This window comes from Euprymna scolopes, unplaced genomic scaffold, assembly GCF_053919585.1.
Source record: "Euprymna scolopes isolate OS-2025 unplaced genomic scaffold, ASM5391958v1 sca443, whole genome shotgun sequence".
Taxonomy (NCBI): Eukaryota; Metazoa; Mollusca; class Cephalopoda; order Sepiida; family Sepiolidae; genus Euprymna; species Euprymna scolopes.
Genome location: NW_027633484.1, coordinates 25001 through 40594, shown reverse-complemented (window position 1 = coordinate 40594; position 15594 = coordinate 25001). Strand labels below are relative to the sequence as shown.

The 15594-nt window shown below is 31.9% G+C and overlaps 1 protein-coding gene across 1 annotated transcript in view; it reads left to right on the top strand.

Annotated features, from left to right (window-relative positions):
* Positions 1 to 572: 572 nt before the first annotated feature.
* LOC145274735 (deoxyribonuclease-1-like 1) overlaps positions 573 to 15594 on the top strand; it is a gene marked incomplete at its 5' end in the record, with an annotated part of 38320 nt that continues 23298 nt past the window's right edge. Inside the window, 2 exons of the mRNA XM_080127481.1 lie at positions 573 to 660; positions 4274 to 4366. Of these exons, the coding sequence (XP_079983607.1) occupies positions 573 to 660; positions 4274 to 4366 (181 nt within the window). The remainder of the gene's footprint in view (positions 661 to 4273; positions 4367 to 15594) is intronic.

Below are 15594 nucleotides of genomic sequence, written 5' to 3'. Positions count from 1 at the left end.
GAATAATCATCTGATGCATACCAAATAAATGAATAATACCAAACAGCAACAACAGGAATAAATTCTTAGTTAAATCTAAAATCCATTTTTAAAAGAAATTATTGTTGGTTAATAATTAGTTTATTATTAATTTTTTATGAATATGAATCAAATCATACCTTGTTTTGTACATAAATTTCACACTGGAAGTCATATCGACGTTAGGAAAAGAAATTAATTAACACTTGGCGTGTTTTTAGTTTTAATACAGACACAGACGAGAGAGACCGCCTGTCTTTATTTATATTTTGACACGAATAGAAAAGAGTACACGTAATCACAACTTTATATATTTAACGAGAAAATAAAGAGAAGCAACTCCAAGATACCTAAACCCTTACATCACTAAAAAATAAGCAGAAATCTGGAGCCATCAAAAGGGAGACAACTCCTACAACTTTCACAGTATTGTAACATGATCGCAGTTAAAATCTATTTCACATTGATAGTTCGAACAATTATCTTTCTGATTTATAGGGTATTATTTTTTTTTTATCAATTGTTTGATTGGTATTTCTTTTTTTCTTTTATAGATTCGTCATTGCTGGAGAAAAGTTGATCAACTTGGCAACAGATGGTAAAGTGTCTGTGTTCCGATTTGACAAAGAATTTGGTTTAGATGTAAGCAAATTTTCTTTCTCATTACAATCAGGGGTATACACAAGAAAAGGGGTTACCGCCTCTCTCATAAATTGTCCTATTTTTTTTCTTAAATATGATACAACAGTAGCAATGATAAAAGTAATCGCAATGACAGTTTAATTTTAAAAAACTAAACGTATTAGATTGAATACAACGGACAGAAAGCACTTAATCCCAGAGCATTAAATATGTGTGTGTGTGTGTGTGTGTGTGTGTGTGTGTGTGTGTGTGCGTGTGCGTGTGTGTGTGTGTTTTCCAATTTAAACCTTTGTGTAAAAACTAAATCGATCCTTTCTTATTAAGTGTTTTTAACGTTGTCAACTAATAAGTATGTTATAATCACGTTGATACATCGGGATGAATGAGTGATTGACAATACGGAGTGTGCCAAGATCGAATGCAGTTCGTTCCACAGAAACACTTTCATTAAATTCACGTATGGCCCTGTCCCAACCCTTCTAGATAGGAGGTAAATAAACTAATCACGTTTACAAACCTTCTTCATTACAATTAGAGATTTACGCGTGAAACGGGTCACCTCGTAAATTGTCTTAGATTTTTTCTCTTAAATATATTTCATCCGAAGCCAACAGAGCTTGGGCCATTTTTCTTTTAATGACGTATTTGGTGTTGACTGTGGTTAGGGATAAAACGTCCTGTGTAGTGCTAGGTAGTCCAACCTCCCAAACTTTGCCTCCAATCATCCGGGGAATGAAGAAGGAGTAAGTTTATTGCTTACAGCCCGGGGCGTCCTTAACGATAAATGCCGACGAGATTGCACAAGTGTTCCTCATTTAAGGCTGTTTCATTTTTTCTGAGCGTGCGTCACATTTTCTCGCGGTGGGAAGAAAATAAATGCCAACAGTGACAATGATAAAAAGAATCGCAAGGACGGTATATATATATATATATATATATATATATATATATATATATATATATATATATATATATATATATATATATATATAAGTTATTAAAATATATATGGCAATTAAGCTACACAGAATACTCCTAGTTTCATTCTCGTGAGAATTCGTCAGCCTTATGCAAAGAGTTGTTGTTACCTCGTGTTTATATATACGAACATGCTATTGAATTTTAGTTAGCCAATCAACTTCCTAGTTTTCACCGCACCTATCCTAATCAGCAAAAGGGCGGACACTTTCAGAACAAAGGTGCAGTTGACATTATGTTCACCCCTTCCTTTGTGTGTGCTTTTCATTGGGAGAGTAGATATCTAGCTGACCTATTTTCAACCTAGGTGTAGTTATTTATTAAAAAAAACGACGACTGCGACGACGTAGTTAGATATGTTATATATATATATATATATATATATATATATATATATATATATATATATATATATATATATATATATATAATTATTTATGTATATGTATGTTTATTTTATTTTATTTATTTTTATTTTATTTTATTTTTTTATTTTCTATTGTTTTGTCAATTTTAAAATTATTTTGTATCGCTCTCCTAGCGTATAGTTTATCCTGTGCACACAGTTGTTCGCTATTTCTCTCCTACAGTTTAATAGATGTTGGAGTTCTTTAAAGTATAGGATAGCAAATTTTTCATTCAGGCATAATCTACATGTACTTACTTGTCTTACTATTGTCCATTCAACTATCGGCGAACGTCCGCTTTTTTTTTTTTTTTTTTTTTAGTTCCCAATGAAAGCGTACGTTCGCCAATAGTTGAATGGAAAATAGTAAGACAAATATATATATATATATATATATATATATATATATATATATATATATATATAATTGATGTTGTTTTTTTGTTTTTGGTTTTAGCGATATGTTTTGAATGAATTCAATTAATTACGAAAGTGCATTTTGACCTAAATGCGAGTTGGGAATAATTTTCCCTTTTAACCAATTTGGTACCCCCACATGGGGAGCGGTATATATATACATTATTTTTAAAATGTAATTATCCACTGATACGTGTTTCGTCGTCTACGACTCATCAGAGTGGCTGTATCTAGGGAGATTCGAAATCGGGATCCAACGGTAATGAGCCTAAACCCTTACCCCTATGTGGGGGTACCAAATTTGTTAAAAGGGAAAATTATTCCCAACTCGCATTTAGGTAAAAATGCACTTTTGTAAATAATTGAATTCATTCAAAACATATCGCTAAAACCAAAAACAAAAAAAAACAACATCTAAGTAAATCGCGATATATCCAGTCAGTCGGCGCGATGGTCCAGGGGTAAGGGTTTAGCCTTATTACCGTTGGGTCCCGATTTCGAATCTCGCTAGATATAGCCACTCTGAAGAGTCGTAGACGACGAAACACGTGTCAGTGGATAATTACATTTTAAAAATAATATATATATATATATAATTGAGATATCCAGAATCCTGCAACACAAAGTGGCATATATAGAGAAAACGAGTTATGTATACCACTGTGTTTCTTAAATTCTTCTTCACGCGGAGGAGAGGGGGTAGATCAGAAGTACATTATGTATCTGGATATTTATTTATCTCCCATTATAAGAAATATGTGACAATACAGTAAAAATTGATAATATAAAAGATAAACTCGGTGATCTTGAGACTCCTTTAATCTTTGTACCTCCGATACATGCCTCGTATCTTCGTGGTTTTCAAGATGAAAAATTGTCAAGACATGAAAGAAAATTTGGCCTTACATACAACTGCGGCTGTCAGTAAAGAATCTGGTGATGCTGTTTATCCGGATTCGTAGATTATGTTGACACCAGCATCAGCGCAGAATGACTAAGAAGCGATGTAAGTGCAGTAAAACTTTTTTATTATGTTTACAGGCAATAAGCAATAATACTAACATATTTCACTGTCACCATTGTATCAGGCTTATTATCATTGTTGAAATGAACATGATGTGATAGCGTAGGTGTTACATTTCATTTTAAAACAAACGAATATCTCTGTTAGTTACGGAGATACATGGGTTACAAAGTTGTAGTATTTTGAAGCTTTTTTAAACGTTACGGAGATACATGGGTTACAAAGTCGTAGTATTTTTAAGCTTTTTTAAACGTTATGGAGATACATGGGTTACAAAGTTGTAGTATTTTTAAGCTTTTTTAAACGTTACGGAGATAGATGGGTTACAAAGTCGTAGTATTTTGAAGCTTTTTTAAACGTTACGGAGATAAATGGGTTACAAAGTCGTAGTATTTTGAAGCTTTTTTAAACGTTACGGAGATACATGGGTTACAAAGTCGTAGTATTTTGAAGCTTTTTTAAACGTTACGGAGATACATGGGTTACAAAGTCGTAGTATTTTGAAGCTTTTTTAAACGTTACGGAGATACATGGGTTACAAAGTCGTAGTATTTTGAGACAAATCTTTTTTAAACGCGGAGCTTAGTATCGTTTAATTTTAGATGCCTCAATTCTAATAGAACTGTTAAAACTATGGAGGGGTTCTTATTATTTTAAAGTGTAGTTAGTTTAGAGTTTATGGGCTTGACTAAATAAGTTTCAGTCTTTCGTGTGGACATTTTTGCTTCTTCCAGCAGCAAAATAAGCAGAATAAGCAAAATATTATTATGCAAATTTATTCATTTCAGAGTCAAACTGCAAAATCGATCAGTGATCATTACCCGATCGAACTTTTCCTTCCGATCACAGAAACGAACAAAATTCCATCTTCTTCAAATCCTGTAAGTATCTTCATCTTTCTTGTATACAAGGGTGAGTGATAATTATTGCAAGCTTTATGTGTATATGTTTGTTAGTTTATTAGTCGTTTTTTTTTGCCAGGCGATCATCGCTTATAAAAGCCTAAGAGCCAGTCGAAGATAAGGGTTAATGGATATCGAATAGACGGTGAGACAACAACGTGATGATCGGTAATGGTGAAATTTGGTAGGGTTTTATTATTTGAGAGGACGGCTCAACAAGAACTTATTTACATTAGATTTTGAAAACGATCATGTTATAGTTAGCTCAGGAGTAGCCCCGCGGTATTGTGTTCTACAGACGGACGATTCTAGGAAAGAAACTTTGTTCATGGAATTTTCATTTAGTTTTACGCACTGATAGAAAGTATAGGAATTTTTATAGTTGTTGTAGCTTGACGAGTATTTGTTGCGAGTGTTTTACAGAATGAAGCTCAGTCGAGCACCTGCCATGAAAATAACTATCTAACGTCACTTCTGTAAGAAGGAGGAAGTAGGGAAGTGAAAAGGTACTCGCCTATTTCATTACGAAAACGGTTTTGTACTCTGACCAGACAAGAAAGGCTGCTCTGAGCAGCTCCTTCCCAGATGCGGTAACGATACTCCATCTTACGACGTATTTAGCTTTTGTATGGGTAGAGAAGTGCATCAGGAGTGAAATACTTTCTGGAGCGGTAGAATGATCCACCCATTTTTCCAGCGGCTTATGTAAGTGTGTTTGTGTTAATATCTGTACTGAAGTGCAAATGAATTTTTATCTAATACATAATTTGAATTGAAATTGAGTTTGTATTATTTGCAACTAGCAAGGAGATCCGACATTGCCCGGGATTGAATGGTGATCAACGAATGTTTCACACTCCCATATATATATATATATATATATATATATATATATATATATATATATATATATAAGAACCTTGGTAAAAATACAAAATGGGAAGTTTTTGCAATAGCCAAACTTGTTCTGTATTGATTAGTATTTGAAACAGGTTTAAATGATAATTATTATTTGTATTATTGTTTTATTATTATTATTATTATTATTATTATTATTATTATTGTTAATGTTATAGTTATCGTTAGTAGTAGTAGTAGTAGTAGTAGTAGTAGTAGTAGTAGTAGTAGTAGTATAAATGCAATCCTTAAAGCGGTAATGACTAGGGCTATGACAACAGCATATTCTTTTCATTGTTTTGACTCTCGAGTATATATCCGACACAGACACAATTAATCAACTGAGAACCACATCACTCTATATAAAAGCATATAAGATATCAACGGATATACACTCGAGAGTCAAAACAATGAAAAGAATATGCTGTTGTCATAGCCCTAGTAATGACTATACTAAACTTTTATTTTGTGTCTCCGATCGCGCTACCCAGTTCCCATGGTAACCCTTTAACTTGTTTTAACTTTTGCTATATCAAAGAGCTAAGCGATTTATAAACGCGAGCCTTCGCGATCACTGAAAACATTGGCACGCACACAGTAGGTTTTAAATATATTTACATTCGTTAATTTCAAAAGACTTTTTGAGTTGCGCTTAGAGCACAAAGCCTGGGTAGGTATGTATGGATGTCAAGCCGCAGAATACCTATACTGGAATGGTCCACTGGAAAGGTAAGCACCAATACACATTGTTCCAGTATCATCGCAATATTATCAGAACGTTTCCCTATATAGCCTCAGATCACCTTGGGGATTCAGGCTTTGAATTTTTGTCATTCTTACTTCCGAAGCATTTCTTATAAATTGTTGAAAGTTTTTTTTTCTGTTTTGTTTATATGTAAGACGGCAACAGCCTTTTCCCCTGTTTTATTATGCGTAAGATTTCGTTTACAGTGTCATGTTAAATGTATTCTTTTAAGTTGCTAGAATGATTTGGGTTCACAAATATCTTTGTTTCAAAGATTATTTTGAAGATGAAATCGATTTGTAACTAAGTTGGTATTATTTTCATTTTTTTTTTTTTTTTTTACGCATCTTGTATGTTTATTTAATATTATTCTCCAACAGGTCAACACCAAACAACTGGAGAAAGGGACAGTGAAAGGGTTCCTGCATTCTATCCAAGAGTTGGGAAATCGTCTCCGTCGATATATAGAATCCAAAGTTAACTATTTCAAAGAGGATAGGTTGGAATTGTAATTACATTAAGTCCCAATGTATCTTTCTTTTACTGCTGAATTGAAAAGGAATAAAAATGGGTTGAAATTTTGTGTAATGACGAAACATGGGTTAAAATACACAAATTGAAAAGAAAAGACTATCATATTTAGAAAGCGAAATATTGACTTCCCTATAAGTGGGACACTGGGTATATGTGATATATTTAAGAAAATTACACATTATGATAAGGAGCAAAGCAGTTTACACAAAGAGTTACAATGCATTTTTAGCAATAAGTTAGTGGCTTACTATTGCAAGACTCTTTATAGGAGTTTATAGCTGATCAAACAAATAGAATTTTAGCAAAGTTCACAAGAATTTTAATATATATATATATATATATATATATATATATATATACATATACATATACATATATATATATATATACATATACATATACATATATATATATATATATATATATATATATATATATATTGTCGAACCCCGGGATACGGCATTAAAAATTAGTAACGAAATACAGCATAATACACAGGTATATAATCGAATAACAGTAAGGCGGGACAAATACCGTAATCAGGTGCCGAAAAAACATTGTAATCTAAAAAAAAAAAACGTATTTTAAGGCCACTGTATTTCGGGGTTCTACTGTAAATGAATTTTATCCTTTCTTCAGAGTAATTATGAAGTATTTTTATATATTATCTCATGGATTTTGTGATTTTAAAAATAAATTATTTAGTGTCCTATTTATAGGACAGTTGGATCTAACAGATTAAAAAAACATAACGTTGGGATGCATGGCGCGTGTATCATATTAATATACACACTCGACGCCATGAGCCACGTTTGTTGTCTGAGCCACGTTTGTTGTCTGAGTCACGTTTGTTGTCTTTGTCTCTTGACTTGGACAATTACCGTCTTATTGGTTTTTAAGTTATAGCAAGACTCATTTCTATAAGTAAATTTTTAAGTCATTGCAAGACTCATTTCTATAAGTAAATTCATCACCGAACAAAGAATTTTCATACGGTTCCAACAACTCTCGGTATATTCTAATGAATATGGATTAATTTTATCCTTTCTTCAGAATAATTATGAAGTAAGCAATATTATGACATATCATCTTATAAATTTTATAAAGAAATTAGTTGGTGTTCTATTTATAGGACAGTGGGACATAATGTGCTTATATGCGTCCATTTAATATGTGCGTTTATAGACGAAAATGGTATTTTAAAACTTAAGCCAACGGACAGCGCTTCGTGTAGAAATGCTTGGACTATCTAAAATTAGATGCGTCCATTCAACTTGCGCATTTCGCAATGAAATACTAGTTTCAAATGCATGCATGATAAAAATGGTATTTCGAATTTTCAGTATGACAGACAGAGAGATGTATGGCGCCTCTTTTAGAAATATTAAGACGTATCTAACATAAATTACGTCTTGTCAATCTTCACATTTACTGATTCAAATTCCGTTACAAAATTAAACGTAAGGTCTCGGAGAAAATGTTATTTTAAATACATAATCGTGACACAAAATTTTATTTCAAAATTGTGATGTGATAGATAGAATGGCGCTTCGCTTTATTGTGACAGACCAACGAAAATTCTGTTAAGTGGGACCAGCTTATCTCAAACGATTTTTAACAATTAAAGCCTCTATACTATTTATATTTAAATCCCTCGAGCAGAGCTGGACTTTGTTGAGGTTGCTAGAGACGATTACTGTGAGAGGCGTCTAATAGACAATGTTAGATTGTTGCCACCCTTCGCTTATAACAAATTCGAAATCAATTGTGGAATATAGAAATATTTTTCAACATCTATAACATAAGATTTACTTTTTCCGCTCCCAACCGTTTCCTTCTGGAATTGTGAATGGTTAACATACCTGTAATGTAGTCTGAGGTGTTCTTCGATCACTAAGATGCGTCCACATCGTTTTCAGAAACTGTTGATTAAATTACTGTAGTTGTAGTGGTGATGTGTCAGTCGAAATTAACATTTTCTATTCTCTGTGTCGTTGTAGATGTCTTCTTGTTGTTTTTGTTATTGTTATTGTTGTTGTTGTTGTTGTTGTTGTTTTTGTTGTTGTTGTTGTTGTTGTTGTTGCTGCTGCTGCTGCTGCTGCTGCTGCTGCTGTACTACGTTTTCTTCTCAATAACAAATTTCATAAACATTATTAATAACGACACGTCACAAATACAATTTGGTTCTTAAACTCTTTTGTTTTGTTATTTTACAACGTGCGTAGATATAAATAAAACAACAAACCCCTTCTCCAAATGCGGGAAGTAGCAGTTATCCAAACTCAACTTCTCTGTTTCTCTTTCTCTTTCCCTTTCTCTTTCTGTCTCTCTCTCTCTTTTCTTTCTCTCCCTCCCAGTTGTTCGAAAGAAAAATAAATTCTAACCACAGTTGCCACGTTAGATTAGCAACTTCTTGTAACTGTGACGTATTTGTCGGGACACGTAACTTTAACACGACATCTAAGTAGAGAAGCCCACTCTAGAATTCCCATTCTAAGCGTACTTTTACACATCCATCTGTTATTTTCTACCGTTACAGATTAGGGGAACTAACCCTAACCGTTAACTTTAGCCCTAATATTATATGCTGTGTTCATACGTTTGTGTATGTTTATATCACCGTCTGTATCGTATTTAGGGTGTTGAGTGTATGTACGTGTCGACACATTTGATCGTCTATATAATGTATGTGCATGTTAAATATATTTATGACAGTGCCTCTGTGATCATCCAGTGTATATAATGTGTCAGTTTTATCATTGTGATGTTTTTTCCTTTATATATAGTGTTCATCAAATGAATGGCTGAGTGTAAACAGGTGTATATATATGCAATAAATAGTTCACCAAACGCGGACAATCGTGTACAAGGACAGTTCTTTACCGGGACGGTTAACATCGTTTCTGGGGAGAGGGGCACCTACCTTGTTTCACTGTATCTCTTTTTTGTTGTTCTATGAAGCTGCAAAAAGATTTGAACCGATTGACATAAAATGCCAGATGACATTTTATATTACATTAATTTCTTGAATGTTTCTCGGTTTGGAGTTGCGGTTCTCAGTTCTAGATTTTACTATAATGTCCACCGGTAGTGTTTCCATGAACCTCAGCGACTGGATCCCTCGTCCGGTAGCCAACTCAACGTCTCTCTAACTCTTTCCACCACTACTGACTGGCTAATGTGTATATCTAAAAACTATCCCTTTCTTTTTTCAACTCTCTGAATTGGAAGGTCAATCTTATTGTTATTCTAGATCAAATTTTGTTTATCTATCTACATTCAAAACTGATCTACATCCCATAATATCTATCTACATTCAAAATTGATCTACATCCCATAATATCTATCTACATTCAAAACTGATCTACATCCCATAATATTTATCTACATTCAAAACTGATCTACATCCCATAATATCTATCTACATTCAAAACTGATCTACATCCCATAATGTCTATCTACATTCAAAACTGATCTACATCCCATAATATCTATCTACATTCAAAACTGATCTACATCCCATAATATTTATCTACATTCAAAACTGATCTACATCCCATAATATCTATATACATTCAAAACTGATCTACATCCCATAATGTCTATCTACATTCAAAACTGATCTACATCCCATAATATCTATCTACATTTAAAACTGACCTACATCCCATAATACCAAATTCCATTACGACTCAAACTAATCGTTTTATTTTCCAACATTCCCTTTTGTTATCGAAATATTTTACTTGGAATATTTCCTATTTCATAACATCTACATCTCTATACATTAATGATAATAATAATTGCTTAGGTTACTTTACGATGCTCGAGATTGCTAATGTATAACACTGACACTAAACCCTAAACCTTAACTCTAAAACCTAAACATACTCACCCATCCAAAAAATTTAGTTTATAATCACGCGAGAAAAAATTTAAACTTACGGTAGGTTGTTGTTATTTTTTATCGTTTTGTTTTTTCTAATTTTTTTTTTTTTTTTAATATCGTTATTAATCCGGCGATTGTTGCTATTTTCTCTCTCGTAGCGTTTGTAAGATTTGCACGGCAACGCTCGGTATACTTCGGTGTTTTACGTCAGTTTCTTGGCAAACCGGGACGGATGCCAATGATTTGTGTATAAAGGTTTGGGTGTAATATGGCACATGTGCACTTTAAAAGATTTCACTATAGCAATTTTAGCAAATAAAAGTTCATCATCAAAATGTTCTGTAAGAGATTCAGAACTTATAAACGAGGTTGTGATAGGTGACGGTGGTTTGTGGTAAACGACACGGACTGACAACCTAAATGTTCCAAGTTCGAATCCAGTTCTTTCCACAAAAAGAAATCACTTTCACTTAGAATGTTGGTAACTTTCTCGTGGTACCTCCCGTAAGTATCCGATGTTTTTCTAGAAATAATTCAGACTAGAAAAATATCGGGGAAACCAATGACACCAATATAATCTTTGGATCCATATGATATGATGATGAACGAGGTTATCAGTCTACAACAGTTATTTCCCCTTGTTGAAATGTCTCTTGTATGTTGAAATGTGCTTTTGTAAATGTTTTAATATATCGTATTTTCCTGTAATATTCGGACTCGAATGACAAATAAATGCATTAAAATACAAGAACTAGTCGTATTTGTAGCCTTTATGGCAAAAAAATTGTCGTTTACAGCTCAAGTAAATGCTATTTTTTTCGTTGTTTGTTAAACTATTAACTATTACGAATTTTAATATTGTTTTTGATAAACTTAATCACAACGTGATGTAAATGATTTTAAAACATCCGATACAATGTTTATTTTCCATTTCTTTGAGTTTAATAAAAATGTATAATATTCTGAACTTAAAAAGCTTAGAATTTACACACCCGAATATCTTTACACCACGTTTACTGCGATTACCACAACTCTCCTCTTTGATAATTTTCTAAGTTTAAAAAAAAATTGTTTGTTCAAACAAAATCAGAATTGAATTTTTAAGTTGTCATGCATGGAAAACATATCTGTACATTAATATTAAACAGTGATTCAGTCTTATATTTGTGTTTTTTGTATATTTGTTTGTTGTTTTTTTTGTTGTTTTTTTTCGGGGGGGTGCATGTGGACAACAAATATTCTATGACTTAAGAATTATTTTTTTATTTAATATGTTGTTTGAATTTTTAATGGATAGTGTAATTTATTCAATTTTTATTTTCATAATCATAATGTGTGTGTGTGTGTGTGTGTGTGTGTGTGTGTGTGTGTGTGTGTGTGTGTGTGTGTGTGTGTGTAATTAGCATGATCCCATTAACTCAAGATTGTGAGTATACTCTTTCTACGTACAACCTGCCGCATTTTAATAACTAGTTTTTCAAATGTTTTAATGCGATGTTTAAACACTTCGTAACTATTGCAACCATTGTTTGTTGAAACGGACAACCGATAAAAATTGTGTTTTGTTTTCCGATTTTTTCAATATATAACCAATTATTGTTTCGAATAATGTTTGCTGATATTCTTTCTTTTTTTTTCTATCAACTCCTCGCTGCAGATTATCCAGGTCTGGAAGATTTCACTGTTCAAGCCATCGTGGAAGATTTTCCTAAAACCAGAGAGTTGGATTCAATGTTTTATCTTAATATTCGGTTTATTATATAACTATTTCCTATAGACCTATTTTGAATGTACGTACCGGAGTACATATGCATATGCATACATATATGCATATGCATCAAGAAATACCTAGATTTTCCCTACCATCAGGTCACACCATGACACATATATAAACATATGAACACACACACACGCACGAATATATATATATATATATATATATATATATATATATATTACAGAAGTAAAAATTAAGTTTACAAGCCAAAAGCTCACGTAAACTTAAGAGAATATAAATATTAATATTTATATAGTCATCCCAACCAAAGAAAAAAAGCTTAACACAACCAAAATAATAGAGTTTGTCATAAAAGAATACAAAGATTGTGAATTATAATTTACAAAAATGTCTTGTTCGACAGAATATTCAAATTAAAACATAAAAATTCGCTTATATAAACCTTGTTTATCGCTTTAATCCAGGTCGATATTTTTTTAAATTTGAAATTGCTATGAAACGCAAAAAAAGTGAAATTTAGTACACTGGAAGAGCATAACAAGGCGCCTTATTTTCCTGATTTTTGTGGAATTTGAACAAATATTTTGAAAATTATGCTCATTTTTCTATTTTCTGGTTACTTTTAAATGTGTATCACTTAATTGCAAGTGTCCAAAAATGTATATTTCCGGTAATAAAACAATATTCTAACTTCATATTTCTATTTATTTGAAATAAAGAACATATCCATTGATAATATTAACCAAAATCAAGAACGAGTTTCACATTATTTTGTTTAAGGAAATATTTATTTATCAACATAAACTCCCATGCCTCAAAATCACATTGAATTGCCTTTTGTCAACTGATGATGTCAATCGGCAGATTTCAGATGATGTGATGCTATAGGAAACTTCGAAAATCTTCCTCCGAAGTTCATTGACCAGAGCTGCTCAATTGGGTTTATATCTGGAGAACAAGGTGACCATGTCATCAAATTTCCTCTATAATGCTTAATGACTTAAGGTAGGATGTCGTAACCTTGGCTGGGTGGGATGGCGCATTGTCGTATACATAAAAATCAATTTGGGGTGACGTGCGAATTGAAGGTCATCAAGCCATGGTGACAAATGCTCATTTAAAAAATAAAATATAAGACTGGCTTGTCAGTTTTACACCTTCTGGCACTCGAAATAGTCCAATTAGTTCATCGCAGATTATTCCAGCCCAAAACATAAGACCTCCACTTCCCAGTTGGCAACAGAATAGATGAGGGGTAGAGAATTCGAGAAGACTCCAAAATTTGACCCACCCATCCAGTCCATCAAGGGTTGCTATGGCCTCATCGGTGAAAAGAACATTTTCAAAGCTCGTTTTCATGTATTTCTGAGCCCAAGCCAAACGTTTCTCCTTATGAGTTTGGTATAGGTTTGCTATGGGCTTAATGCTTCTTGCAATTTCGTTTAAGACATTGTAGCGTGTTTTTCTCAACAAGGAAATTATTCCAGCCTTGACAAATATAGCAGTACTGTTGCTGTCCGGCTGCTTGATAAATTGACGGCGAATTTTTCTAACATCACAAGCAGAAACTGACTTTCTTGTGTTTTTGTCCTTCCTTGTTTTGATGTTTGGATTTTCAACGAATAAAGACAATGTTCTTCGATCTCTTCCAAGCTCATTGGATAGATCTATGAGAGATAAACCTTCTACAAGGCCTGCAGCAACACGTTCCTTTTCACTAGCTGTCAATCGACCCTTTCTAGGCATGTTGGAAGACCTGCAATAAAATGATACACACTTAAAATTACCAGAAAATAGAAAAATTAGCATAACTTCCAAAATATTTGTTCAAATTCCACAGAAATCAGAAAAACAAGGCACTTTATTATGCTCTTCTAGCGTACCAAATTTCACTTCTTTGCGTTTCATAGTAATTTCAAAATTTAAAAAATATTGACCTGCAATGAAGCGATACACAGGGTTAATATATATATATATATATATATATATATATATATATATATACATATATATATATATATATATATATATATATATATATATTATCCACACTAAATTTTATAGGAAGATATATCTTATGCAACAATTAATAGTATTTACCTCAATAGTGCTCAATACGTGAGCAGAGATAGGTAGTGAGGTATAAAATATATGACAATTAAGCTGCACAAAATCTTCCGCATTTCATCCCCGTAGAGAATCGTAAGGCTAAAATGAACTGAATTCGTGTCACCTGTTTTTGTTTTTTTGTTTTTTTTATTTTTATACATGTGATACTAAGCTTAGCTAGCTAACCAATTAGATTCGTTGTTCTTCCCATCCGTGGGTTTATCTTTCCATCAGCCAATTTCTATGCTTCACACAGACAAGGTTCGATTGATTTCTACTTCCTGTTCTATTGTTCTTCGAGGATGAAACGCAGGATACACTTTATAGTTTAATTGCTATATATTTTCATAGCTTATATATATATATATATATATATATATATATATATATATATATATATATATGTGTGTGTAATTTTATTTTTATTTACTTATTAGTATTTATATTGATAATATATATGTATATATTTATTTATTTCTATTGATATAATATATATATATATTATATCAATAGAAATAAATAAATATATACATATATATTATCAATATAAATACTAATAAGTAAACAAAAATAAAATTACAGAGATAAATATTTTTATATTAAAACCTATCAAGATAATAAAAAACATCATTATACTAGATAGAGCTTAATTGTTTCTTAATAAGAAACAAGAAAATCGATGATTGAAATAAAAATTGAACAATTTACAATATCTAGTAATCGATCAAATATTCAAACACTGAATTAAAATAAAGAATAATCGATTCACATTTCGGATTGCAAAGTTTGAAGGTGTCGGAATAGTGTCGAAACAATTGTAACATTCATGAAACATACACAATATGATGCTCTAAATTTTTTTGTCTTCTTGGTTTTGAAAACTTATATATATATATATATATATATATATATATATATATATATATATTTAAAAAATACTTTGCAAGGATGCGATATAGGTAAAATATTTTTGCTTGTTTTCTTTTCCTTCTAAGGGAAATGGTTTCTGTAATGTTTTATTGTTAAAGTGTTTTTCATTCAATAAGTCTGAAGAAAGGCCGTTCTTGTGAAAGTTTTCAAACGACATAATGTTTGAATTTGCCCGAATAGTCTTGAAACAATTGTAACTAACGATGAAATACACTATTTGTTGCTATCAACCCATTCTTTGCAGTCTTGGTTTTTGTTAAAACAATATATATATATATATATATATATATATATATATATATATATATATATATATATATATATAAATGAAAGAGAGAGATATAGAGAGTGAGAGACATACAGCA